We start from the raw sequence: 25,032 nt of genomic DNA on the forward strand, positions 1-25,032 counted from the left end.
GGAGGATGATGAAGGTGAAGAGGGAGATGAAGACGATGACGACGATGGCTCTGAAATGGAATTGGATGAGGATTACCCTGATATGAACGCTTCTCCCTTGGTCCGATTTGAGCGCTTTGACCGGGAGGATGATCTCATCATTGAGTTTGACAACATGTTCTCCAGTGCTAGTAAGATACAGGGGCTCAGCTGGGTTTTTACCTCTTGATTCGTATACCCTTCTCTAGGGTAAGCCAAGCAGTGAACCAGAGCAGCTATCAATCTGATACAGCACTTCTTTTCCTATGCTGACTTCCTGGGGCAAGGGATATCTGAATCCATCTCTCTCAATAAATGTGTACTTAGAAGAAGGAATTGTGAGAGGCTGCTTTTGTTCTCTCCACCTCAGTAAACAGGCAGCCATTTTAGAGCCTGGACAACTTGATGATTTGCTTGAATTTTTTTTTTTTTAAATGAGACCAAGGCTGACTGCATCAGGCACCCATGTGCATGCTACAGTAACAGGGCAATCAATAATTCTTATGTCTGTAACACTGGATCTTGAGAGTTTGGATGAACACCTTTGAGCTTGGCATTGGGGAGTATATTTGAGCACATTCACTCTGGTCATCAAGGATGCATCTTTACGGAGGAGAGAGTGAATCTCTTTCCTTCTCCCCCCATCAACGACAAAGTTCGCTTTTAGCATCTAGTTCTTAGAATCAAGCTGTCCTGAGAAGGCAGGTCTTGACCCCAAATCACAAGCATGATATAGCAGAAAATACTGAACTGTTCTGGTCTGTTGTCTTGGCCAAGTAGTCTCTTACCTCTTTGAGCCTCAGTTTGTCACCTGTAAATGAAAAGTTCTAAAAGAAAAAAAAAATGGGTTGTATTACATAATTTTCAAGGTGCCTTCTATTCTGTGATTTTCTTTGCATTTTTGTGATTTCCATCAGTCTTCCGTTTGTTGAGCCTCCCTTCATTTAGCAAATTAAATATTTGAGGAGTGCCTACTGCTTCCTAGGTACTCAGGATACAGCAGTGAAAAAGAAAGCAGTCCTTTTCCATGAAAGGAGTTTATGGTCTATTAGGAATTATAAGTTAGGAGGCGTTACGTTGTAGTATGGTAAGAAAGCCCAGAGAAAAGGATTATTAAGCCAATCTGTAGAATCAGAGGAAGTGACATCTGGGCCAAGAACAAAAGAGCAGGTGAAGAAGGGGGATAGGAGTCCTCTAGGTGAAGGGAGTAGCAGGTTTCTCAGGGACCTAGAAGCATCACTGTGGCTATAGTGTGAAGAATGGATTGGGAGAAGGTACTATTTAGGAGGCTGTTGCTATATCTAGATAAGAGATTGTGGCACTAGCTATGGTAGTGTCAGTGATTGTAAATGAGGTGTGGGAATGAGGGAGAAAGGACAAAGCTCAGGTTTCCGTGTGAGGAAGTAAGGCCCAGGAGACATGGTTCTGTTGGAACAACCATGGAAGAGATTTTTTTTGGCACTGACCCCTTTACGTATTGTCCTTGCAGCAGACATCCCCCCATCCCCAGGAAATATCCCTACCACTCACCCACTGATGGTACGCCATGCAGACCACAGTTCTCTGACGCTGGGCAGTGGCTCTTCCACAACGCGTCTCACCCAGGGCATCGGGCGCAGTCAGAGGACCCTAAGGCAGCTGACGGCCAATACAGGCCATACCATTCACGTTCATTACCCTGGGAATCGCCAGCCCAACCCTCCTCTTATACTCCAGAGGTAAGTTATATTTGTCCCATTTCTTAGGATTGTATGTGCAGCTTTTGGGGGAGTACTAAATTATGTAACGGTTTTTTTGCTTAAATGTCCTCCTATGCATACATTCAGCAATCGATGAAACATCTCATGTGCCAAGCACTTAACACTTTAAATATAGACAGGACAAGATTTCTGCCCTGTCTTAGAGTTTAGTGGAAGAAACAATATCAGAGTGAGAGAAAAGGACATAGGTGTCATAATGGTCAATGTACAGGCTACAGTGGGTACACAAGAGAGAGAGGGTGTGGTGCATGGTATTATCAATGACACACACTCTGTCAGGAACAAATATCCAACCTTAGCCCAAATAAAGTTGGCAGACTGATAGTTCGAAAAGTAACTAAGATTTATGCTTAGTGGGGCACCTGACCAGCTCACTCAGAGGAGCAGGCAGTTCTTGATCTTGGGGTCATGAGTTAGAGCCCCATGTCAGGTGTTGAGATTACTAAATAAAAGTTTTTTTAAAAAGATTAATAATATGATCATGCTCAGGTCCATAATAGTGTTAAGCAATTCCAAGAGGGTACAGAAAGGATCTCGCAATAACAGATTGCAGGACTCCTATGAATTACAGTGACCATGGTACCCCACCATCACACTACAGGTTGCTTGGTCCTTCTGCTGCTGCTGACATCCTTCAGCTGAGCAGCAGCCTTCCCCTACAAAGCCGTGGCCGAGCCCGCCTCCTGGTAGGCAATGATGATGTCCACATCATTGCCAGATCTGATGATGAACTGCTGGATGACTTCTTCCATGACCAGAGCACAGCAACCAGCCAAGCAGGCAAGTTTGTGTGGTGAAAGGAAGAGTATAGTTTTTTACATTCTGCTTTTTTCTTGCTGAGGGAAGGCAGAGCAGTATCTGCCCTGCCTAAAGTAACCACATTTTATCGGATCCAGAACCACTTGATAGTTTAGCCAAGGTCAACAAAACCTTTACTGTCTCTGGACACTGGTGATGTGCCAAATGTTGTGATAAACTTTGGGTCCTGTTAGAGAAATGTGGCGATTTGGGGATCAGATGACATAGGACCAGGCCAAGAATCTCACTCTTTTGCCCCTACAGGGACCCTATCCAGCATCCCCACAGCCTTGACCCGCTGGACAGAGGAATGCAAAGTTCTCGATGCTGAGAGCATGCATGACTGTGTTTCAGGTATGTGACAGCTTGATTATCTGGGCAGTAGTGAGCCTTCCACAGCTGGGAATGAGTGCGTGGGAATTGCTGCCCTCATTCTCTGGCCACAGGCTCTGCCTCTTGGCTGCCTCCACTGAGCAACTTCTGATCTTTGCTTCTTTGATCCAGTTGTTAAAGTGCCCATTGTCAATCACCTGGAATTCCTGAGGGATGAGGAGCTAGAAGAGAGGCGGGAAAAACGCAGAAAACAACTGGCTGAGGAAGAAACAAAGATAACTGACAAAAGCAAAGAAGATAAGGAAAACAGGGATCAGGGTGCACAGGTGATTTTCAAGGGCGGGAAGGATTCATCTTTGGCTCTGTCATACTTTACTTTCAAATGGTTTTGGCATATACGTAGCACCAGTGATTGAAGAATCCTGAGATGTTCACATTGAACCTGAGAAATGATTCCTTCCAGATGAACCCTACATTCATATAGGGTTTTTCTTAGAGAAAAGAATTTCAAACCCTGAGGAAAAACTATTTCTCCAGTGTCTCTGCTGGGGAAAACTGGAGTAAGAACCAGAGTGGTTCCTAACTTACCAGTGACACTGTGTAGTCTCTACCTTCAGTGACTGCAACTAGACAAGAAGAATGATTTCGATTATGCCCATGCTCTTAGTGATTCAGTTGCAGTTCACTCAGTGGATTGACTGACCAAGTGTCAATCTGACCTTACTGACCTTACTTACCAAGATGACCCCATTCCATCATTTGAATAAGTTAGGCTTAGGCTCAGTCAGGAAATACTCATGCCCTAAACCCCAGCACCACATGTCGTTTTCTAAGGCTTGATTTTTCAATTTGCAAAACCTCTAGCATGACTTTGGTTTAGAAAGAAACTACCTATTTTGAAATTTCTGGGATGTTGAATAATACTGGCTTTAAAATATATGAAATATATAGAAATAAGAAAACTCAGCAGTTAGGATATCAAATGAAGGATTTTAAAAATACTCAGTTAGGATAATAAACTTGATACAACAAATGGGTAGAAAATAAGCAAGCCTGACATGTGATTTTAAAAGCTGGAGTGGACAGTTGGGGTGCATGGGTGGCTCAGTCATTTAAGCATCCAGCTCTTGGTTTTGGCTCAGGTCATGGTCTCAGGGTCATAGGATGGAAGGTTCAGGGTGGAGTCTGCTTGTTCCTCTCCCTCCCACTTCTGTGCTCCTTCCTTCCCAAACCCCACTCACGCGCTCTCTCTCTTCGTTCTCAAGTAGATGAATGAATAAAATCTTTAAAATCAAACAAACAAAGCTGGAGTGAACAAAACAAGCCCAAGGAAGGGAAATACATAGTGATGAAACTTTAAGGAATTCTTGCTGGTCTCATGGTTGTATTTAGGCCATTTTCTGTGCCCGGCCCAGCTCATTATTCAGTCAGCCTCCTGGCTGTTTCCCTTTGTTCCCAAGCCATCTTTCAGCACAAGTATGTATTAGAGATATATTGCACTTTAAAATGCTCATCTTTCATCCAGGTTCTTGAACTCCTAGGTGGCTTATGTGGGCAGGGGTAGCTATTACAGTTTTCCACTGTCTTACATGCTTACGGAAGTCCCACATTAGTCTGTCCCCTCTCTTTCCAGTGTACTGCATCTAAGACCAATGACTCCACTGAACAGAACCTCTCAGGTAACTCTTCCCCTTTTTCACGTTCCTGCTAATTTGTTCGTTCTTTTTCCTGACCCTTTCAAGTAGCTGGCCCAGAGTGGGCTGAAGATGAACACTGGTGCTCTGTGGGATGAGGTAGTAGATTGTATAGTTTTAGGGTCATACCCCATCTTGGAGATAACTATACAGTCTACTGTCTTTCCCACGGTGGTACACTTCCCCTCCAACGTGCTCTGTTCAGGTTCTCACTCTGATCATGCTGTGCTGCATTCTGGCATGTGTAGCAAGGCCATGTGTCCTATTGCCTTTGGTGACCACCGTGGTGTGGTGCTTCATGAGAATATCTGATAGCGGTGGTTCCCAAATGCCAGCCCTCTGTGGAAATGAACAAAATAAAGAGGGTTTAATGAATTTTTCAGAAAGCTGAATTTATTCAATTTAAAGAACTGGTTTTTATAGAGATTATGTCCTTCCTAGTTATGTGGTATCAAAGTATTTTTATTAAGTGTTATTGACAGGATTCTTTCTTATTTGGCTAAACTAACCTACGTTTGGTAACCCTATGTTAGTCTCTTTCTATTTTTTCCTTTTTATATAAACTTTGTGAGTCTTCGGAATCTAAAAGTCTAGGGATGTTATCCTGAGCAATCTGTTTTTGGCATCTGTGGGCTAACTGGTATTACTACTATATGTTTTGTATTCCTCCTTCTAATCTTAATGTCAGCAGCTATTTCATGGTTCTGATAACTTGTCCATGTGGTATTATGTCTCCCCCACCCCCATTTCTTGAGAATTTTCTTCTGCTTCCCTGTGCCTTCTGTCTCCTTTGGCATTTGAATTGCAAAATGAGATACTAAAGCCTACACAGTTTTTTGTTGGGTTTTTTTTTTTTTCCTAAGCATTTAAAGTGGGTGGTAGGTGTCCTGGTGCCTTTAATCTAGCAAAAGGTCTTTGAAAAGGTCTGTTACCAGGTAAAATGGCCTTTTGTCTGCTACCCTTGCTAGAGGATTCTGCTCATGCCGGGGTGAGGTAGTAAGTTGTATTGTTGTGGGGTAGGGATTTTAGGCCCCAATTAGAAGATAACTATACAACTTACTACTTTCCCTGGTGTGGGCATATTCGTACTTAGTCTTGGCACTGTTGCCTCCATCAGAGATACAGATATTCCGGGGATAATCAGGACTCTTAAGGAAAGGGAGGTCGAAGGGGATAAGTGATATTTAGGGTGAGGCAAGTATCATCATAAAGTGACTTTGAACTCTTTCCCCTTCCACCCAGGGCATAGAAAGGATTTAATTCTTAGGATCTGTAAAGATTCATATCTTCAGTTCTTGAGACTAAGATAACACTGTGCCTTAGCCCTCATCCTGGGTATACCAAATGAGCCACAAGCTGTTCCGAGGAACACTTGGGGGCAGGGTAGGAAGATATTCATACATTACTGACTGGGTTGGGATACTTGTCAGGCCACATGTGCTGATTGAGTGGCGTCCTGGTTTCTTGGCTGATTGTCCCTTAACACCTGCATTGTTATTCTTTCCGAGAAAGATGGGACTCCTATGCCTGACAGCTACCCAACAACCCCATCTTCAACTGATGCAGCTACATCTGAGTCCAAGGACACCCTTGTCACTCTACAGCCTTCACAACAGCAACAAACACTCCCACCCCCACCAGCCTTGGGAGAGATTGCTCAAGAGCTGCAGTCCCCTGATGGAGAAGGGGGTAGCTCTGCACAGCTATTGATGCCTGTAGAGTCAGAGGAATTGGGTCCCACAAGGCCAAGTGGAGAAGCAGAAACAACTCAGATGGAGTTGTCCCCAGCTCCTACTATAAGTGAGTAGAATTTCAAGGTTTGGGTAAGGAGTGAAGGGTTATTTAACAGGAGGGAAATGGACATCTTTGGAGTTTTTTACTGTCCTTAAATAGTAGAAGTTCGGGTCCTCAGAGAGTAGGATCTTAGCTTGCATATTTTCTTTCTTAGCTAAAGTTGAGGTTTCTTCTCTGTGGACTCAAGTGATCATATATCTGAGTGTCGAATGATACAGGTGATAATGCAAACAGTTTATTGAGGTGATCACTTTTCCTGGACTATCATGGCAAGCCTGTTACTTCTTTAAAAGCAACCTTCCTGGGACTCCTGACTGGCTTAGTCAGAAGAGCATGCAACACCTCTTGATCTCGTGGTTGTGAGTTTGAGCCCCACATTGGGGGTAGAAGTTACTTTTAAAAAATAGTAAATAAAGGTCCACACAGAAACAACCCTCCAAAGTAGATAGTATTATCTCTGTGAGTAAACTGAAACCCACATGAGATTATTAGCCCAGGACCATTCAATAAGTGATTAAGCTGAGAAAAATCCAGATCTGTTGTGTGACTTTAAAGCTTACTCTCCTTCAGCATCCTTTAGGCATGGCAAGCACATCACCCACCCCCCCACACACACACATCTCTCCCATCCTGGCAAACACTATTCATCTCATGCCACTATTTCCCAGTGGTTTGCAGTGGGGCCTCAAAATTCTTCACAGCAGTGTTCCAACAGGGTAAATTGAGACTTGTTTGCTATTCCTGCTCTGCACCATGCTGCCTGTGATAGGCTCTGGAAAAACCTTAAGGCATAGGAGTTTTTTATTTCAAGGACCCTTCTTTAGATAAACAAAATCAACATGCGTGTACAAGTGGTGCCTGCATGGAATCTGAAAGTGACAGACTCCCTTCCTTACCTGGGGTGCCTAGGGAAAGGTGTTTCACAGGCATACCAGGAACATCATGAGGAATTGAGCTGAGCTTTATAAAGCATATGAGACTGAGGGGAATGTCAGGCCAGCAAGACAGTAGAGAAGTGAGAAGTCTAATCTGGCTGCATCTTAATTCGGCCCCCGCTTCTAGGCAGAGATCTAACCTCTCCATGTGACTTCCTCCTAGCCTCTCTTTCCCCAGAGAGAGCTGAAGATTCTGATGCACTGACAGCTGTCAGCAGTCAATTGGAAGGCTCTCCTATGGACACCAGTAGCCTAGCTTCCTGTACCCTGGAGGAGGCTGTGGGTGACACCTCAGCAGCTGGCAGTTCTGAGCAACCCACAGCAGGCAGCTCTACTCCTGGGGATGCCCCACCTGTTGTGACAGAAGTACAAGGCAGGGGCGATGTGTCAGGGGAACCTACCCAGCCCCCTGAGGATAGGTAAGCATTGTGTGAACAAGAGGAAAGCAGAATGTGCTGGTGGTTATTTCAAGCCACATGCATATTTGTTAACTCTTGCACATGCTTGGTGCACTGGGGACATCATCCTGGCTTCTATGAGAGTGGGGTGTTATGGGAGTATTTTATAAATGGGGAAACATTAATACCAAGAACAACCTGAAAATTATTTTCTTTAGCTCTCCCCCTGCATCCTCTGAGAGTTCTTCCACCAGAGATTCTGCTGTGGCCATTTCTGGAGCAGATTCCCGGGGAATCCTAGAAGAGCCACTCCCTTCAACAAGCAGTGAAGAAGATGATCCCCTTGCAGGTGAGCTCCATGTGTGCTTAGGCCATCCTAGGGTTATGTAGGCTTCTAGGAGCCTTTGGCATGGAAATTCCTGCCAGTTAAATGGTTCCACCCACATGGAAGGTGGCGTACCTACGGGAGGAGGTCCAGCAGTAAGGGAGTGCAGGTGCTGCATGATGGAATGAGCCCAGGCTTTGGAGTCAAACAGATCTTAGCTCAGGTTACCCCCTCTGTAGTCACCTACCTTCAGAACTTGGAACCATTGCTTAACTTCTCTGATCCTTATCAGTACTAAGGGGGGTTGATAATAGCTACGTGGTAGGGTCTTGATGAAGATTCAGTGACAGCATACACGAAGACTATGGCACATAATAGCTTTTCTGAGCCTAGGGAAGGTGAATGGGCCCTCTTTGTGTCCTCTGTCCTTTGCATGCATTGAGGTTAAATAAGGCCATGGGTCTCTTTACTCCGAGTACATTTTAAGCGTTGGTAGAAATGGGAGTCCCTTCACATTTTGTGCCTCCCCTCAGGTATCAGTCTACCCGAAGGTGTGGACCCCTCTTTTCTGGCTGCTCTGCCTGATGACATCCGCCGGGAAGTCCTGCAGAACCAGCTGGGTATCCGTCCACCAACTCGGACTGCCCCTTCAGCAAATAGTTCAGCTCCTGCAGTGGTGGGCAATCCTGGTGTGACTGAAGTGAGCCCTGAGTTCCTGGCTGCCCTGCCTCCAGCCATCCAGGAGGAAGTATGTGAGCAGGGAGCTGGTGGGGCTAGGCTGCCTAGCTATGGGTATGCCCCCATTGACTTCTTCTGCTCCATAGGTGCTGGCACAGCAGAGAGCTGAGCAGCAGCGACGGGAACTGGCACAGAATGCCAGTTCAGACACCCCCATGGACCCTGTGACCTTCATCCAGACCCTGCCCTCAGACCTGCGCCGTAGTGTCCTGGAGGACATGGAGGACAGTGTGTTGGCTGTGATGCCACCTGACATTGCTGCTGAGGCTCAAGCCCTGAGGCGAGAACAGGAAGCCCGGCAGCGACAACTCATGCATGAGCGGCTCTTTGGCCACAGCAGCACTTCTGCACTCTCTGCCATCCTCCGAAGCCCTGGTACAGAGGGAGGCAAGTGGGAGGGCTCTGAAAATGTTTGGCTTTGGCCACATGAGGCTCTGTTGTTCCCCTTTTCTCTTATTGGACCCAGCTCACCAACCACCTCCCCAGTTTCATTTTCCTTTTTCTTTCCTTCCAGCTTTCACCAGTCGCCTCAGTGGCAACCGTGGAGTGCAGTATACTCGCCTTGCTGTGCAGAGAGGTGGCACCTTCCAGATGGGGGGTAGCAGCAGCCATAACAGGTACCTTATTTTTTTTATTTTATTTAATTTATATTTTTTATTTTTGTTTTATTTATTTTTTTTATTGTTTTATTGCCATACCACCTCTCACTTCTGTTGCTAGTCCAACTTCCTTAATTTATAGGTGGAGAGACTGGATGATCTCTCTAGGATATTGCGTTGAATGAGTAGGGGAGCCAGATCTTTGGACTCCCCCTTCAGAAAGCCACAGCTTTGGGGTGGTGTAGCTACCATAGACCATAATCACAAAGTAAGGCAGACTGGCAGCAGGTGCTAGCTGTGGTTATAGTAAGGAAAGCCACTTGCCTAGAGCTTGTAACATCTAGGCTGTGGAAGAAGAGTTCATTACTACCCAGGCTGAAGCAGACTGCACCCAACATGCCAAAATATAAAGGGAGTGATCAGTCCCAGTGAGGCAGGCAAATTCTTTATAGGCTAGAGAAGGTAGGAAATAAGCATTATTGATTTGTTTTTTAAGACCTTAAGTGTAGTCTGACTTCACCAATTGTTAATATGGACACTGTTGTAGGGCAATCAGTCACTTTTAACCTGTTTGAGCCTCTTGTTCATCATCTCAAAAATGGGCAGTTCTTTGGTCTTTTCAGCAGCCCCATACCAGCTGGTATGGATTATAGAGTACTTGGTACCCAGTAGATACACAAGAGGGCAGCTCTTCTTACTGTTAAGAACACTTAAACTAGACACTCTTCCCTTATGCCTCCTTGGAAGTATGCAGCTCACTCCCCTTCCCTTGGGCTATACCTAATCCCCGAGCTCTAGCTGAAGTGTTACCTAGAAACCATGCTCTGTTCCAGGCCTTCTGGCAGTAATGTGGACACTCTCCTCCGCCTCCGAGGACGGCTACTCCTGGACCATGAAGCCCTATCCTGTCTCCTGGTCCTGCTTTTTGTGGATGAGCCAAAGCTTAATACTAGCCGTCTACACCGAGTACTGAGAAATCTCTGCTACCATGCCCAGACCCGCCACTGGGTCATCCGCAGTCTGCTCTCCATTTTGCAGCGCAGCAGTGAGAGTGAGCTATGCATTGAAACACCGAAGCTCTCCTCAAGTGAGGAGAAGGGGAAAAAGTCAAGCAAAAGCTGTGGGTCGAGCAGCCATGAGAACCGGCCCCTGGACCTGCTACACAAGATGGAGTCTAAGAGTTCCAACCAGCTTTCCTGGCTCTCAGTATCCATGGATGCAGCGCTAGGCTGCAGGACTAATATATTCCAGATACAGCGTTCAGGGGGTCGCAAACACACTGAGAAGCATGCAAGCAGTGGCTCCACCGTCCACATCCACCCCCAGGCTGCTCCTGTTGTCTGCAGACATGTTTTGGACACACTCATTCAATTGGCCAAGGTGAGGAGCTTGAACCCAACCCTTGGGGATGGAAGAGGGGGGGTTCACAGCCACAACCTAGATGAAATCTGAACTCTGAGAAAGCTAGCAGGTCTTTCACTATTAATCCTGAAGCCCATATTGTTTCTGGGAGTTATCCAGTAAATAATTTTGTGGGATTCTTACTTTCACTTTTTATAATTTTTGTGCACTTGGTTATCAAAACTCTCAGTGGTCTGTATGATCCCCATTCTACAATGAAGAAGCTAGGGTACAGAAATTTTTAATGGCTTTGTCATGTGGCTAGTAAGTGATGGACCTGGACCTAGAACCTGCTCCTTTTTAAAAAAAAAAAAAAAAGACGTTTTTATGTATTAGAGAGAGAGCACAAGTGGGGGAGGGGACAGGGAGAAGCAGACGGCGCACTGAGCAGGGAGCCTGATGTGGGGCTCGCTCCCAGGACTCTAGGATCATGACCTCAGCTGAAGGCAGACACTTAAGCAACTAAGCCACCCAGGTGCCCCTGTTCAGTCTTATTTTTAATAATCATTGCTGCCATTTTTGAGGGCCTACCTCGTACCAGGCACTATGCAAAAATACATTATCTCCTTTAATCTTGGCAGTTTTTTTGATAGAGCATGATTGTGCTCCTCATTTCTTAAGTACAGAGACAGATGCTCAGAGGTTAGCTAATCATCTCCCTACAAACCCCTTGTTTGCTTCTCTAGGCCACTTCACCATCAGTTAGATAAAACTCATATATGATCTTTCTCCCATGTCACCAAAGCTATTCAGAAGAATGGTGTGTCTAGGAATCAGTTGTCTCTCCTTGTCAGGAAGACGTATTTTCTGTGTAGACCCTTAGACCAAGCCTGTCCTCCTTTTGCCGGCAGGTATTTCCCAGCCACTTTACACAGCAGCGGACCAAAGAAACAAACTGTGAGAGCGATCGGGAGAGGGGCAGTAATAAGCAGGCCTGCAGCCCATGCTCTTCACAGTCCACCAGCAGTGGCATTTGCACAGACTTCTGGGACTTATTGGTAAAACTGGACAACATGAATGTCAGCCGGAAAGGCAAGAACTCCGTGAAGTCAGTGCCAGTGAGCGCTGGTGGTGAGGGGGAAACCTCCCCATACAGCCTCGAGGCCTCTCCACTGGGGCAGCTCATGAACATGTTGTCACACCCAGTCATCCGCCGGAGCTCTCTCTTAACTGAGAAACTCCTCAGACTCCTTTCTCTCATCTCAATTGCTCTCCCAGAAAACAAAGTGTCGGAAACACAGGCTAATTCTGGCAGCAGTGCTTCCTCCACCACTGTTGCCACCTCAACCACATCTACCACCACTACCACTGCTGCCTCCAGCACGCCCACTCCCCCTGCTGCAACCACCCCTGTCACTTCTGCTCCAGCTCTGGTTGCTGCCACGGCTATATCCACCATTGCCGTAGCTGCTTCGACCACGGTGACTACCCCCACGACTGCTACCACTACTGTTTCAAGTAAGTGTGGATGTAGGCTGGGAGCTTTGGGGTATGGACACCCCCTCACCCTCCACTCCCCCATCCAGGTATTACTCCCTAATGATAGCATTCAGCTTGGTTTGTGTTTGCGAGAGCCAAATGTGTTCATTTTTGCCCCCCTCAGTCCCAATTTTCTCTCCATCATTCTCTTCCCCATACTCCTCCACCTACCCACACAGACACTCCTGAAGACCAGCGGGCATTCACTGAATGTGGCTTCCCTAGGCTAAGCACCTAAACGAGGAGGAGAGAGAGAGAGAGAAAGTCCCTATTTTCAAAGAACTCCCAGCCTTTCCATCCTGGTTGAGGGAACCAATCTCGGGAAAAAGTTTAAGAGCCAGCAGGATACCGTGTGAATAAGGGTAGAATAGCCAGGCTATCCTAGGAAGTAAAAGGAATGAGCCCTATAGCAGAATGGTAAGAATTACTGGAAAAAAAGTTTTGAAGAGGGGGCTCTGATGGTAGGGAAACAATTGAGAAATGTTTGAGATTCTTTGTCACTTTAAAAGGTACGGTCATGAGAGTCCTTGACATCCCAGGTCATTTGGATTTAGCTTTGGTGGGGGGCTTTTCATTTGTACTACTTTACCATAGTGAAGCTCTGGACAGTTTAGTGATTATCTGGTTCTGTCATGTGAGTTTTTTTTTTAATTAAACTTATTTATTTTCAGCATAACCGTTTTTATTATTTTTTCACCACACCCAGTGCTCCATGCAATCCATGCCCTCTATAATACCCACCACCTGGTACCCCAACCTCCCACCCCCCCCCCGCCACTTCAAATCCCTCAGATTGTTTTTCAGAGAGTTTTATTAGAGGCTTACAGTGTTCCATCTGATTCCTCAAAGCTTCTACAACTACTAAGGTCAGCAAATCTCCAGCAAAGATGGGTGATGGGGGCAGCAGCAGTGCAGACTTTAAGATGGTATCTTCTGGCCTCACTGAAAACCAGCTACAGCTCTCAGTGGAGGTGAGTCCAAGCTCTTCTGAATTCCTAAGATTGAGGGAAAAAAGGTGGATGGGAATAGATAAAGTTTTCGTACTCAAGTTGAGGCTTACCCTTTTTCTTTCCCCCAGGTGTTGACATCCCACTCTTGTTCTGAAGAAGGTCTAGAGGATGCAGCAAATGTGTTACTGCAGCTCTCTCGGGGGGACCCTGCAACCCGGGACACTGTTCTCAAGCTGCTACTGAATGGAGCTCGCCATCTGGGTTATACTCTTTGTAAACAGATAGGTAATAACCAGAGTAAAGCATCTTGTCTTTCTAAAGCTTTCCACTGAGGGGTCACCTCTTTATGAAAGCCTTCCCTGGATCTCCAGGTTGAATCAAACTCCTCTGTGCTTCTCTAGCACAGCCCCTGTCCTCTCCTCTGTTGCAGCACTGATAATACTGGGTTTCATCTGTTTCCCTCTACTTATTTGTTCAGGGAGAACAGGGCTGGGCTTCTCTCTACATTCCCAGTGCCTGGCACATGCCTTGTAAACAGTGCTTAGTAAAGGAAAATGGGTACATAAAGGACCAGCAGTGCTCTTTTGCTTCTCCATTCTGGGCACTTACAAGAGCCCTGTGATGAGCCTGCTAAGGCAGCTTCCCATCTCAGAGATACACCTGCACTTCACTTAGGCTCAAGAATTGAGAGTCCAAGTGGTAGATATCCCCTGCCTTTGTGCAGTTGTGAGGGTACAGAAGTTCTAAAAACACTTGTAAATTGTCTAGTTTCAGTCTCCCAGTTGTTAATCAAGAAGAAAACTAAAACCCAGGGTGATAAACTGATTGAATTGAGGAGTAGAGCCAGATTTTCTTTAAGCATAGAGAGTCTCTTTGCTCTCTCCCACCCCCAACCCAATCATGGATCGCCCTAGATCTCAGCTACCTGCTTAGTTATCTCCTTCTCACAAATGTGCCTAGAGCTGAGGTGATATGGGTATTGGTTAGACTGTATAACCCAGAGTATTTGTTACATGAGAACTATAAGGTTCTTCCAGAAGGAATTTGGCCAGTCTCTGATTTCCTTGAGTCCTACCATTTAATACGCATGGGCCAGGCAGTGTCCCACCTACTCTACTGCTATTATCTCCTAATATTCAAAACTGCCTTGTGAGGTTAGTCAGTGTTAGTCTCGTTATCAAGATAGATTCGTGAACTTGGAGAGGAGTTTAAGCAATTTGCTTGAGATCACCTCAGAAACCGATACTCTTCCCCGTCTGCACTGAGCTGCATTTTGTGTAGATTGAACAGATTCCTGAGGCAGGGTATATTGCTAGTCTCTGAATGGCTGATCCATGAACATACGTAGTAAGGTGAACAGCAGAATTCCTGTTCACTCCAGATTCTCTGCAGCTGAGCAAAGAAGATAGCCTGGGCAGGTTTCTTGGAAAAGTTTGGCTTTCAGCTGCTTCACTAGGGGAGTCTCTGAACACTTGCTGGCTCCTCTGCCTGACCAGGTACCCTTCTGGCTGAGTTACGGGAATACAACCTAGAACAGCAGCGACGAGCCCAGTGTGAGACCCTCTCTCCTGATGGCCTGCCTGAGGAGCAGCCACAGACTACCAAGCTAAAAGGCAAAATGCAGAGCAGGTGGGTGGTTGCCACCCATTTGGCTGTGGGGCTGGAATCTGGGGTATTCTAAAAGGTGGCTCTTGTTGGTTTCCTGGTGGCGGTGTTGTTGGTGTTGTTGTTGGTGGTGGTGTTGTTTCCCCTCTTTGGGAAGACTTTCTTATGTGTCCTATACATGCTTTACCTTATTTTTTCCCCACTTCGGGGATTTCCTTCTGAGATTCTTTAACCCTCTGGTTGACACCAAAAAGCCCTGCTCGCTCTGGATGTTTATGCTTTGATGCTGTCAGTATACGCAAGCCACCTCTACACCATCCAGGTTTGACATGGCTGAGAATGTGGTAATTGTGGCATCTCAGAAGCGACCTCTGGGTGGCCGGGAGCTCCAGCTGCCTTCTATGTCCATGTTGACATCCAAGACGTCTACCCAGAAGTTCTTCTTGAGGGTACTGCAGGTCATCATCCAGCTCCGGGACGACACACGCCGAGCTAACAAGAAAGCCAAGCAGACAGGCAGGCTAGGTATGAAACTGGAGTGTCCAGTTGAGGGGCAGGGTTGGTGGTGGCAAACTTAGAGTCCCTGGAGGGCAGGACTTAATGTCATGTTTCCATCCTGCTTAACCTTTTCAAAAAAGGAAGTGATGATCCTTTCCTAGGCTGTTGATGGCTGCATTCTATATGTCACTCAAGCTCTCTGCATAGGAAATTCATTAGGGCAAGTGAGAATTAAGGGAGAGTGGAAATCCGGCAAAGAAACTGGGGGCAGCTCTTTTGTTGAGCAAGATTTAAGGCACTGAGTGTGTCTCCTTTCTGCTTCTTTGATCACTCCTGACTAAAACATTGCAGCCATGTTGCCTCAGCTGTGGCCTGCCAAATCCTATCTCTTTTTCTCCTGTCCCACAGAACCCTCTACACCTGCCACTATCCATCTGCCTAGCACCATGTCCCCTGCCCTTACTTGTAATGGTAGTTCTTAGTGCCTGGTGAAGAGCACTCTGAAGCTGCCTGAGCTAAAGCTCAAAGACTTCAGCAAGATGCCCTGTGGCAGCCCAGGAGATGGGAGAGAGAATATTGGGCATTCCCTCTTTTCTACTTTTATATCTTGCCTTTTTTTTTTTTTCTTTCTCCCAGGTTCTTCCGGTTTAGGCTCAGCTAGCAGCATCCAGGCAGCTGTTCGGCAGCTGGAGGCTGAGGCTGATGCCATTATACAAATGGTACGTGAGGGTCAAAGGGCGCGGAGACAGCAACAAGCAGCAACGGTTAGCATGATGCCTGTGGCCCCTCATTCATTTGTCTCTCTCCCCTTCCCCACCACATTATCAGTGGGGTTTCACTGCCCTTACCTTGTATGCTTTTGCATTAAGTTTGCTGTATGAATGCTTCCGGACAACAGGGTTACTTTCTTTTTGATGTTTTCTCTACTATTTGTTCATTGTTTTGGATTGATGTGACTTAAAGCTTGGCCGTCATACCCCACTCCCAGCTATCCAGTCAACAGTGGCGCTTTTGCAAACTGCATAATGCTTAGTGTCTGGGTTCTGAGGGGGTGTGGGATAAAGGTTTTTCAGTCTCATGGAATAATGCAAGTACATCAGGAATCCTGCCCTTGTAATGCCCCCAGGCTTGGTATACATCCCATGCAGCCTCTTCTAGGCTATGGCTGGTCTATCTACCCTGGCCTCTGCTTCTGTTCTCCACACTCTCTTGGTACCATGGCACCTAGGCACTTAGGCACTTTTAGGAAGAAACCTTCAGGTTCCTAGATAGCAAACTCATTGTTGGGATCCCAGCACAGAGTGGCTACAGGAAAAGCCTAGCATCATGTTTATAATGCTGTGGCACACTCATTGTTTTCCTGTCCTTGCAACATGCAAGTCACCTTCCCAAGATCCAAGAAATAAAGGTATCCTGAGGCCTGGTTTTTCTTTGCATATTACTTCTATTTAACACAGTATGACTTCATTGAGCATGCTGAGAACATCGTAGAATTTGAGGGCTGTGACTCTCAACACAGTAGAAAGGGAAAACAACTATTATTCTGGAGTATTTTCTGCGCCATCTTTCCCATACCCAAAAGGACAGATGTTGGCTTTGTGAATACTCCCACCCATCAGAGGTTGTCCCTTATTTCTCCTTTTCTGAGCAAACAGAAACAGAGAACCAAACCTACAGTGTGCTCACCTGAGGGGTGTGTGTGTGTGTGTGTGTGTGGGTGTGTGTGTGTGTGTGCGTGCGCGCGCACGCAATCTGTTCTCAGAAGAAGTCTTCAGGTCTGGTGTCTAACTAGACATAACTAACTGGACATAGGTCTAGAGTACAGTGGAGGCAATGTAGGCATCCAGGGAGCTTTTTGGAAAAGTTTACTAGCTCAGGGTGGAGGACGGCAAAGGAGGTGGGAAGGCCATTCTTTTGTTCTAGAAAGCTACAGAGTTTTTTGACCAGATAAAGGAAGCTTTATCTTCTAAGCTTTCCAAACTTATGATGTATAAGAATGGGTAGAGCCAGCCTCTAGCCTCTCCCTGAGGAAAGCAGAGTTGCACCCTTTTATGTGACTTTGTCTCCCTTTTATCCAGTCGGAGTCAAGCCAGTCGGAGGCCTCTGTCCGGAGGGAGGAGTCACCCATGGATGTGGACCAGCCATCTCCCAGTGCTCAGGATACTCAGTCCATTGGTCAGTACTACTTCCTGTTTACAGTACAGCAGAAGAGAAGGCCAGTCTGCTGCATCCCCTGTTCTCTATATACATAAGCTCAGTGTTTTCCAGTTTATTCCAGTGAACGCTGGCTTTTGTAAATGTTAATAGGCATTTACCAACCAAGATCACTAACTGTCACCACCTCACCCTTTCTGGAGATTTATAGCATACACTACAATTCCCTGTAGTAAAGAAACTATGATGTGATAATGTTAGACATGGAGACAGCATATGTTTGAGTGGTGGCTCTGCCATTTGCTAGCTCTGGGACATGAAGCAAACCTCTCTTAGCTTCAGTTTCCTTGTTTAAAATAGGGATTATCATAGTTAAGATTGAACAAGTGAACACACACCCATATATATAGCACTTAAAACAGAACCTGGCACATTGTGGGTGCATTAGTAGCAGCATTTCTCAAAAGTTAATTGTACGTAGAATACTTTCCGATGCCCTCCTAAACACATTTCTGTGGAATAGGGTTGTCACAGGACATCCGTTTTTGAAATGCATTAAATCATTTAATAATCCATAGATTCTTTGAAAGCTAATGAGGCAGTGAGTAAACCAGCTCTGTCTATAGTGTCACTGGCCACATGTGCCTATGGAGCACTTAAAATGTGGCTTCTGCAGCTGTGGAACCAAAATTTTTATTGTATTAATTGTAATTGATTTAAATTTAAATGTCATCTAGTGTAGGACTGGAGCTTGCTTTCAGATACTGCTCAGTATTACTTAGTAGCCAGTGGGCCAGTCTGCTTGATCTGGCATTGGAAATCTGGATTAATGGCCTGCACATTTGATCTGGGAAAAAGCTAAATGAAGGAAAAACCTCAAAGCTTTCTCTCTCTCCTTTCTGTGGCCTGTAGGCTCAGATGGAACCCCACAAGGGGAGAAGGAAAAGGAGGAGAGGCCACCTGAGTTACCCCTGCTCAGTGAGCAGCTGAGCTTGGATGAACTGTGGGACATGCTGGGAGAATGTTTAAAGGAACTAGAGGAATCCCATGACCAGCATGCGGTGCTAGGTGAGTTGTGGCCTTTGGGCCAAGGTCCCACCCTGCTGATCTGCTCTCGGGCCCTTTCTGCCCACTCAGTTTTCTTCCTTCCAGATCACCCCTCCCTCTCTCTCTCTCTCAATGTCTCTGTAATGAGAATTCAAAGGAGGGGTGTTTTTTCTCTCACTTCAGTATCCAAAAAAAAGATTGGCTCTTTCTTTTAGTAGCTTTATCTTTCACTCTTTAGATCAGGGGAATCTTTATAACTGGTTGCCTTTTTTAAGTTTCAGGGAAGCTCGGACTTTCTCTGTGGCTTCATTTTTCTTTGCTACATTGTATTTTATAAGTTTTCATTATTTTTTCTAACATATTGTGCCTCTGTAATTTGATTATGAAGAAAAAGGTTTATATGTTGAAGTTTCTAAAGTAAAATAACATTTCCCTGTCATTCCTACCCCCAGTGCTACAGCCTGCCGTCGAAGCCTTCTTTCTGGTCCATGCCACAGAGCGGGAGAGCAAGCCTCCCATTAGAGACACCCGTGAGAGCCAGCTGGCACACATCAAGGACGAGCCACCTCCACTCTCCCCTGCCCCCCTAACCCCAGCTACTCCTTCCTCCCTTGACCCATTCTTCTCCAGGGAGCCCTCGTCTATGCACATCTCCTCAAGCCTGCCCCCTGACACACAGAAGTTCCTTCGCTTTGCAGGTACAGGGAACTCTTAGGCCCATAAAAGAAAGCTTCATTTTTTACAGGGTCACTTCATACACTTTATTCATAGCTGTTTTCTTAGGAGAGAGGTGGTGAGAGTGCATGTTATGAATAAGTGTGTGGTGGGGAGAGGAGAGAGAAAGGGAAAGAATGAAGCTAGTGATATAGGACCTGGGTTTGAAAGTCCTTTTATGCCACACGGTCTTTTTTCCCTGAAACACAAGAGAGTTGCTGTCTGGTTGACAGTAATGTAGTCTTCTGGGAGCCAAGATGTGCTGATTCTTGGTGTCCTTCCTCCCCTCAGAGACTCATCGCACTGTGTTAAACCAGATCCTACGGCAGTCCACCACCCACCTTGCTGATGGGCCTTTTGCTGTCCTGGTAGACTACATTCGTGTCCTCGACTTTGATGTCAAGCGCAAGTATGTGTCCTGGAGGCTGTGGGTTGGAAACTTTTCAAATGGTATCTCTCTTCCCAGAAAGAGGCCAAAATTCCTCCTGAAGGAGTGTTTCCAGGGAAAAGAAGTTTCCCTTGGTGGCAGCCCTTGGAATGGTGCTAGGCAGGAGGGAGGAGGTTCATCTGTGCCACTGACCGTCATCATACCTAAATACTCCCTCTCCTTCTCCATTTCTGTCTCCATTCTTCATCAGAGATATGTAGTCCTTTCTTTAATCACATGACTTCTAAAGTTCCATTCCATTCTTTGGGGTCATACAAGAGGTGTGGGTAGCCACAGTACACTTACAGCAGGGCTTGGGGGCAGCGGGGGCTCCACAGCACTCCCGTCATCCTTACCCTTCTCTTCTCTGTGCACCTACACGTACTACCTGCTGTGCCACAATCTCTGTGGGACTTTATGCGGTAGAGATGGGAAAATTTGGTGTTGGTAATGAATGACCCACTTCTCCCAGTTACTGAGTACTTTTCACCTTCCCCTGGGGAGCAGATGTCTAGTAGAAGATGGGAGAAGCATCATTATAGGTCTTCATTCTAATCAAGCAAACAGAAACTTGGTCTGCCACACCCAATCCTATATTCCTTCCTTCCCTACCTCCCAAGATATTTTCGCCAAGAGCTGGAACGTTTGGATGAGGGACTCCGGAAAGAAGACATGGCTGTGCATGTCCGCCGTGATCATGTGTTTGAAGACTCCTATCGTGAACTGCACCGGAAATCCCCTGAAGAAATGAAGAATCGATTGTAAGAGCCCAGAACGAGAAAAGACAGGATGGGAGGGTGGAGGATCTTCCTATGTGGTAGTGAAGGCTTACTCCAGTGCCAGATGTGCAGGGGAACTCCAGAGGAATTCCAGATAGGAACCCGGTATAGAAAATCTCACTGAGCTGTCTCCTCTCTCCTCAGCCTGGTCTCATGAGACTGATCTTCTATTAGCTAGCTGGCCCTTGAGCTGAGCTACCCACCAATTCCCAGGGAGAAGAGTCTTTGGAATTTACAAAGATAGACCCGATGACTTCGCAGAGAGTTTTCTATTATACTAGGAATGGGAAGCCTGCTAAGCAAATGCTATTCAGGCTTGGGGGAGACCACACTTGCATGAATGGCCCCTCACGAAATTGGTAATCACTCACTGGTAACTCTGAAGCTGCCTAGAGGAGATCAGCAGTTTATAATAATAATATGTGTCATGGAAGCCAGTGAGATGATAGACCTGTTGGTGTAGTTTGGTGCTCCTGAGCTCAGGAACCTGATTCCTCCTCTACCTCATGGCATGGGCTCACCATCCATGTTACCACATAGGAAGTCAGGCTTCTGAGACCGACTGGGCCCAGCTCCTCCACCACCAAATCCTTACAGACATCAGACTGAGCTCAGGCCTCTCTGACACCACTTGTCAACTCCTCTCCCTGCTTCCCCTAAGTGAGGCCCTCATTTAAGCCTCTGTACCTTTCCTGTTGCTGTTTTCTGAAATATTGATAAGCTTTTAGTGATAATTCAGGATATCTTTTTTATGATGCTTTCTTGTCCCAGATCCCCACCGTTCCTCTGGGCTTTCCTGGTACTCTGCATTCACCTCTGTTCTCTGATCCTGCACTCCCCAGCCACTGCTTCACTCACTCACTCACTCAGGTCATGCTACATAAATGAATGGATTTGTGCTGGGCTTTCTGCACATCTGTTTCTGGTCTCTTATGCAGGTATATAGTGTTTGAAGGAGAAGAAGGGCAGGATGCTGGAGGGCTCCTGCGGGAGTGGTATATGATCATCTCTCGGGAGATGTTTAACCCTATGTATGCCTTGTTCCGTACCTCACCCGGTGATCGGGTCACCTACACCATCAACCCATCTTCCCACTGCAACCCCAACCACCTCAGCTACTTCAAGTTTGTTGGACGCATTGTGGCCAAAGCTGTATATGACAACCGCCTCCTGGAGTGCTATTTTACTCGGTCCTTCTACAAACACATCTTGGGCAAGTCTGTCAGGTGAGGAATGTGGCACAGGATCCACATTCTCACTTGACAGGTCCTTTTCTTGTGTCCCACCCCTGTACTTCTCTCCTCCACCCTAACCTATGACTCTAATTGTGTTTTTCTAGATACACGGATATGGAGAGTGAAGATTACCACTTCTACCAGGGCCTGGTTTATCTGCTGGAAAATGATGTCTCCACACTAGGTTATGACCTCACCTTCAGCACTGAGGTAGGTCGAGAAATCTTGACCACAGCACATCTTATCTAGTCCAGGAAACCCATTGGGGGTCCACCCTTGAACTGGCACTGGATAAAGTCTCATGCCCCATTCCTCATCTAGCAGTGAGCAGTGGATATTTGCATGAGACATCACAAACAGAAAAACCAGGATTTTGTAAAAACAATCCAGGGTGTTTCCTAGTTTCCTTTTTATTTTTTTTTAAACTGTTAAGTACAGTATTCTTCATTCCCAAAAGTAGTTCATTATAACAGATTTAAGTGAAAAACAGTAATTTTTAAGGTTACTCTTCCTCCAAATTGTTTTCTGTAAAGATTGTGCTATGTCATGTTACACATGTTAACCATGGCTTTTCTCTATTACAAAGTTATGTGCTCATAATAAAGGACACTTTTTTATGACCTTGCTTCGTCTTTCTGCCCAGGACATGTCAAAGAGTCCAAGTAATCCTAGGTATCTATATAAATCCCATCCTAGACCAAGCCTGACATGAATGATTGGTATTTTGGGTATTCTAGGTCCAAGAGTTTGGAGTCTGTGAAGTTCGTGACCTCAAACCCAATGGGGCCAACATCTTGGTAACAGAAGAGAATAAGAAGGAATACGTACACCTGGTGTGCCAGATGAGGATGACAGGTAGGGGAAATGTCCCTTAGACTCTTTATTGTTCATACGGAAGAGGTCAGGCCTCAGTCATTTCACAGATACTGTTTTTTCTCTTTCCCTGTGCCAGCCACAAGTGCCTGGCACAAAGAGTCTACAAACATCTGACCAAAAAATACTTCCCTTCATCCACCTCCATTCAAGGGCCAGAAGCAGTGTTAGGTGAAACAGGCAAACCATTCAGTATCCTCGTTGCAGTAGAGCTAGACTGAGGATCTCTGACCTCTTAACAGTTCTGTGAGTTTAGATGCCTCATGGCTTGTTGGTTCTCTCCCCAGGAGCCATCCGTAAACAGCTGGCAGCTTTCTTAGAAGGCTTCTATGAAATCATTCCAAAGCGCCTCATTTCTATCTTCACTGAGCAGGAGTTAGAGCTCCTCATATCAGGACTGCCCACAATTGACATTGATGATTTGAAATCCAACACTGAATACCACAAGTACCAGTCCAACTCTATTCAGGTGAGCTGCTGCTGGCATCCTTCCCCATGTCCCTAAGCAGTGCTAGTTGGTATGACACCACATAATTCAGCACTGTTAGGGGGCAAAGGGATATAGGTGACAGCGTACTTATACCTAACTCTTCATCCTTCCAATACGTGTTTTCAGGGGATGTTCTTGCCCATCTTATGGAATGAAAGAACTGGACTTGCCTAAGATTCAAGATTCCAACCCCCTCACACTGACTTCTTGTGTCCTTTCCCATAGATCCAGTGGTTCTGGAGAGCATTGCGTTCTTTTGACCAAGCTGACCGTGCCAAGTTCCTTCAGTTTGTCACGGGTACTTCCAAGGTGCCCTTGCAAGGCTTTGCTGCCCTTGAAGGCATGAATGGCATTCAGAAGTTTCAGATCCATCGAGATGACAGGTCCACAGATCGCCTGCCTTCAGCTCACACATGGTAAGAGGAAGGGGTTGTTCTTCTTTTTAGCATTCAGACTGAGCTTTCCTGTTTGTTGCTTCTAGACCCCTAACCAAGGGCAGGAACCCCAGCCTGGCCCCAGCTGTACTAGGTCTGGGGTAGTACATAATTTGGTAGTTTTGTGGAAAAGGTGACGTTTGAGATGAGAAGCTGGCCCAAATTCACAGTGAGGCTGGGGAGACCTTGCGGGTGAGCACTGCCACATGAGAGCACAGTGTACTCCAGGGCTCAGCTGGAACAAGGAGTTAGAGGGAACAGAATGCTTAAAGATGTTGATCACCAGAGGTTGGATCACCTGTGACTCCAAATGCCTCTTTGGAGCTTGCACATTAACCCATAAGTGAGACTATGGTGTTTAAGGACTGACAGGGTCAGATTTATGCTTTAGGAAAATGATGGGCAGTATTGGGGCCAGATTAGAAGAGGGAAGACGAGGCCTAGGACAAGATTTCAAGTCTGCAAGAGAGGAAAAGTTTCCATCAGGGAGGAGAGGTCAGTGGGCACCATGGGAACATAGGGATTGTGGCTATCTTTTGTCACAGACTGATATTTTTTTCTTTCTCTAGTTTTAATCAGCTGGACCTGCCTGCCTATGAGAGCTTTGAGAAGCTCCGCCACATGCTACTATTGGCCATCCAGGAGTGCTCTGAAGGCTTTGGGCTGGCCTAATAAGGCCCTGCCCACCACTGTGGGGTTTTTCTACCATGTTGGACCTGGGAATTGGGGGGAAAGAAAAACAAAAAAGAACCAGAAAGAAAATGTCAAAAACCAATAAATGAAATCCACCAACTCACCATGTGTGTGTCCCAGCTTCCCCATCTTCCCCAGCACATACCCATTCCCCCTCTCCTGCTCATTCTCTCTCCCTCTCTCCCTCTCCCTCACCTCCTCCTCCCTGTTCCATGCCGTCCATGATCCCCAGCCCATGTGTTAAAAAGGCAATAGCCTTTGCAGGGACCTATTTGTCCCAACTGTTTGAACAGTGTGCTCCTCAGATTCTGTGTTCAGAAGGATTTGCTGCATTGAGACTTGAAACCTTTGGATAGGGGAAAAATTATATATATATATATTTTTTTGTTCTGTTTGCATTTCTTAATTTGTGCTTGGAATGTGTTGATGTGCACAGCTAATGATTCAATGCGAGACAAGATTGGCGTCTGTGTTGTGGAGGTTTCAAATAAAGAGCACTCTTCATAACTCACTTTTCACAACGGAGTTTTTTTCAAACTTAAAAGAAATAACTCTTGAACACATGCTAGACATCTAGAGAAAAGATGCAAATGGACTCTCCAGAAAACCATCTTTGCCACCACCACTGGTGCATCTTCTTTCTTCAGAGTCGGTTTCCCCATTGTCAGGAGAGATCAGCAATCACCAGGAATTGAGGGGAGCCTGTTTTTTAGAATGGGATCCGCACTTGAGGGCAGTGGTGGTGTTAAAATTTGCAGCCAAGGACAAAGCATCACCTTGCTTGAGGGGAACAAACCAGCAAATTGTAAGAAACATTCTAAGAACTCAACCCAACCAACAGTTCTATGTGATGAGCCTTTA

The 25,032-nt window shown here is 46.0% G+C and overlaps 1 protein-coding gene across 10 annotated transcripts in view; it reads left to right on the forward strand.

The window, feature by feature from the left end:
- HUWE1 (HECT, UBA and WWE domain containing E3 ubiquitin protein ligase 1) overlaps positions 1-24,678 on the forward strand; it is a 169,904-nt gene extending 145,226 nt beyond the window's left edge. For 7 of the 10 annotated variants that reach the window (XM_044234530.1, XM_044234531.1, XM_044234529.1 and 4 more), the window contains 30 exons: positions 2-170; positions 1,508-1,736; positions 2,380-2,558; positions 2,841-2,930; positions 3,081-3,235; positions 4,543-4,588; positions 6,116-6,403; positions 7,496-7,751; positions 7,949-8,079; positions 8,589-8,803; positions 8,880-9,168; positions 9,308-9,410; positions 10,226-10,772; positions 11,645-12,251; positions 13,122-13,243; positions 13,351-13,507; positions 14,719-14,851; positions 15,150-15,352; positions 15,962-16,089; positions 17,404-17,500; positions 18,392-18,547; positions 18,979-19,224; positions 19,532-19,649; positions 20,288-20,428; positions 21,385-21,672; positions 21,786-21,891; positions 22,419-22,536; positions 22,842-23,023; positions 23,270-23,460; positions 24,048-24,678. In XM_044234530.1, the coding sequence (XP_044090465.1) occupies positions 2-170; positions 1,508-1,736; positions 2,380-2,558; positions 2,841-2,930; positions 3,081-3,235; positions 4,543-4,588; positions 6,116-6,403; positions 7,496-7,751; positions 7,949-8,079; positions 8,589-8,803; positions 8,880-9,168; positions 9,308-9,410; positions 10,226-10,772; positions 11,645-12,251; positions 13,122-13,243; positions 13,351-13,507; positions 14,719-14,851; positions 15,150-15,352; positions 15,962-16,089; positions 17,404-17,500; positions 18,392-18,547; positions 18,979-19,224; positions 19,532-19,649; positions 20,288-20,428; positions 21,385-21,672; positions 21,786-21,891; positions 22,419-22,536; positions 22,842-23,023; positions 23,270-23,460; positions 24,048-24,150 (5,793 nt within the window). In that variant the 3' untranslated portion in view covers positions 24,151-24,678. The remainder of the gene's footprint in view (position 1; positions 171-1,507; positions 1,737-2,379; positions 2,559-2,840; positions 2,931-3,080; positions 3,236-4,542; positions 4,589-6,115; positions 6,404-7,495; positions 7,752-7,948; positions 8,080-8,588; positions 8,804-8,879; positions 9,169-9,307; positions 9,411-10,225; positions 10,773-11,644; positions 12,252-13,121; positions 13,244-13,350; positions 13,508-14,718; positions 14,852-15,149; positions 15,353-15,961; positions 16,090-17,403; positions 17,501-18,391; positions 18,548-18,978; positions 19,225-19,531; positions 19,650-20,287; positions 20,429-21,384; positions 21,673-21,785; positions 21,892-22,418; positions 22,537-22,841; positions 23,024-23,269; positions 23,461-24,047) is intronic. The other 3 variants (XM_044234536.1, XM_044234534.1, XM_044234538.1) reach the window with 3 other exon arrangements.
- The last annotated feature ends 354 nt before the right edge of the window (positions 24,679-25,032 follow it).

The sequence above is a fragment of the Neovison vison genome, chromosome X (assembly GCF_020171115.1).
Source record: "Neovison vison isolate M4711 chromosome X, ASM_NN_V1, whole genome shotgun sequence".
NCBI lineage: Eukaryota > Metazoa > Chordata > Mammalia > Carnivora > Mustelidae > Neogale > Neogale vison.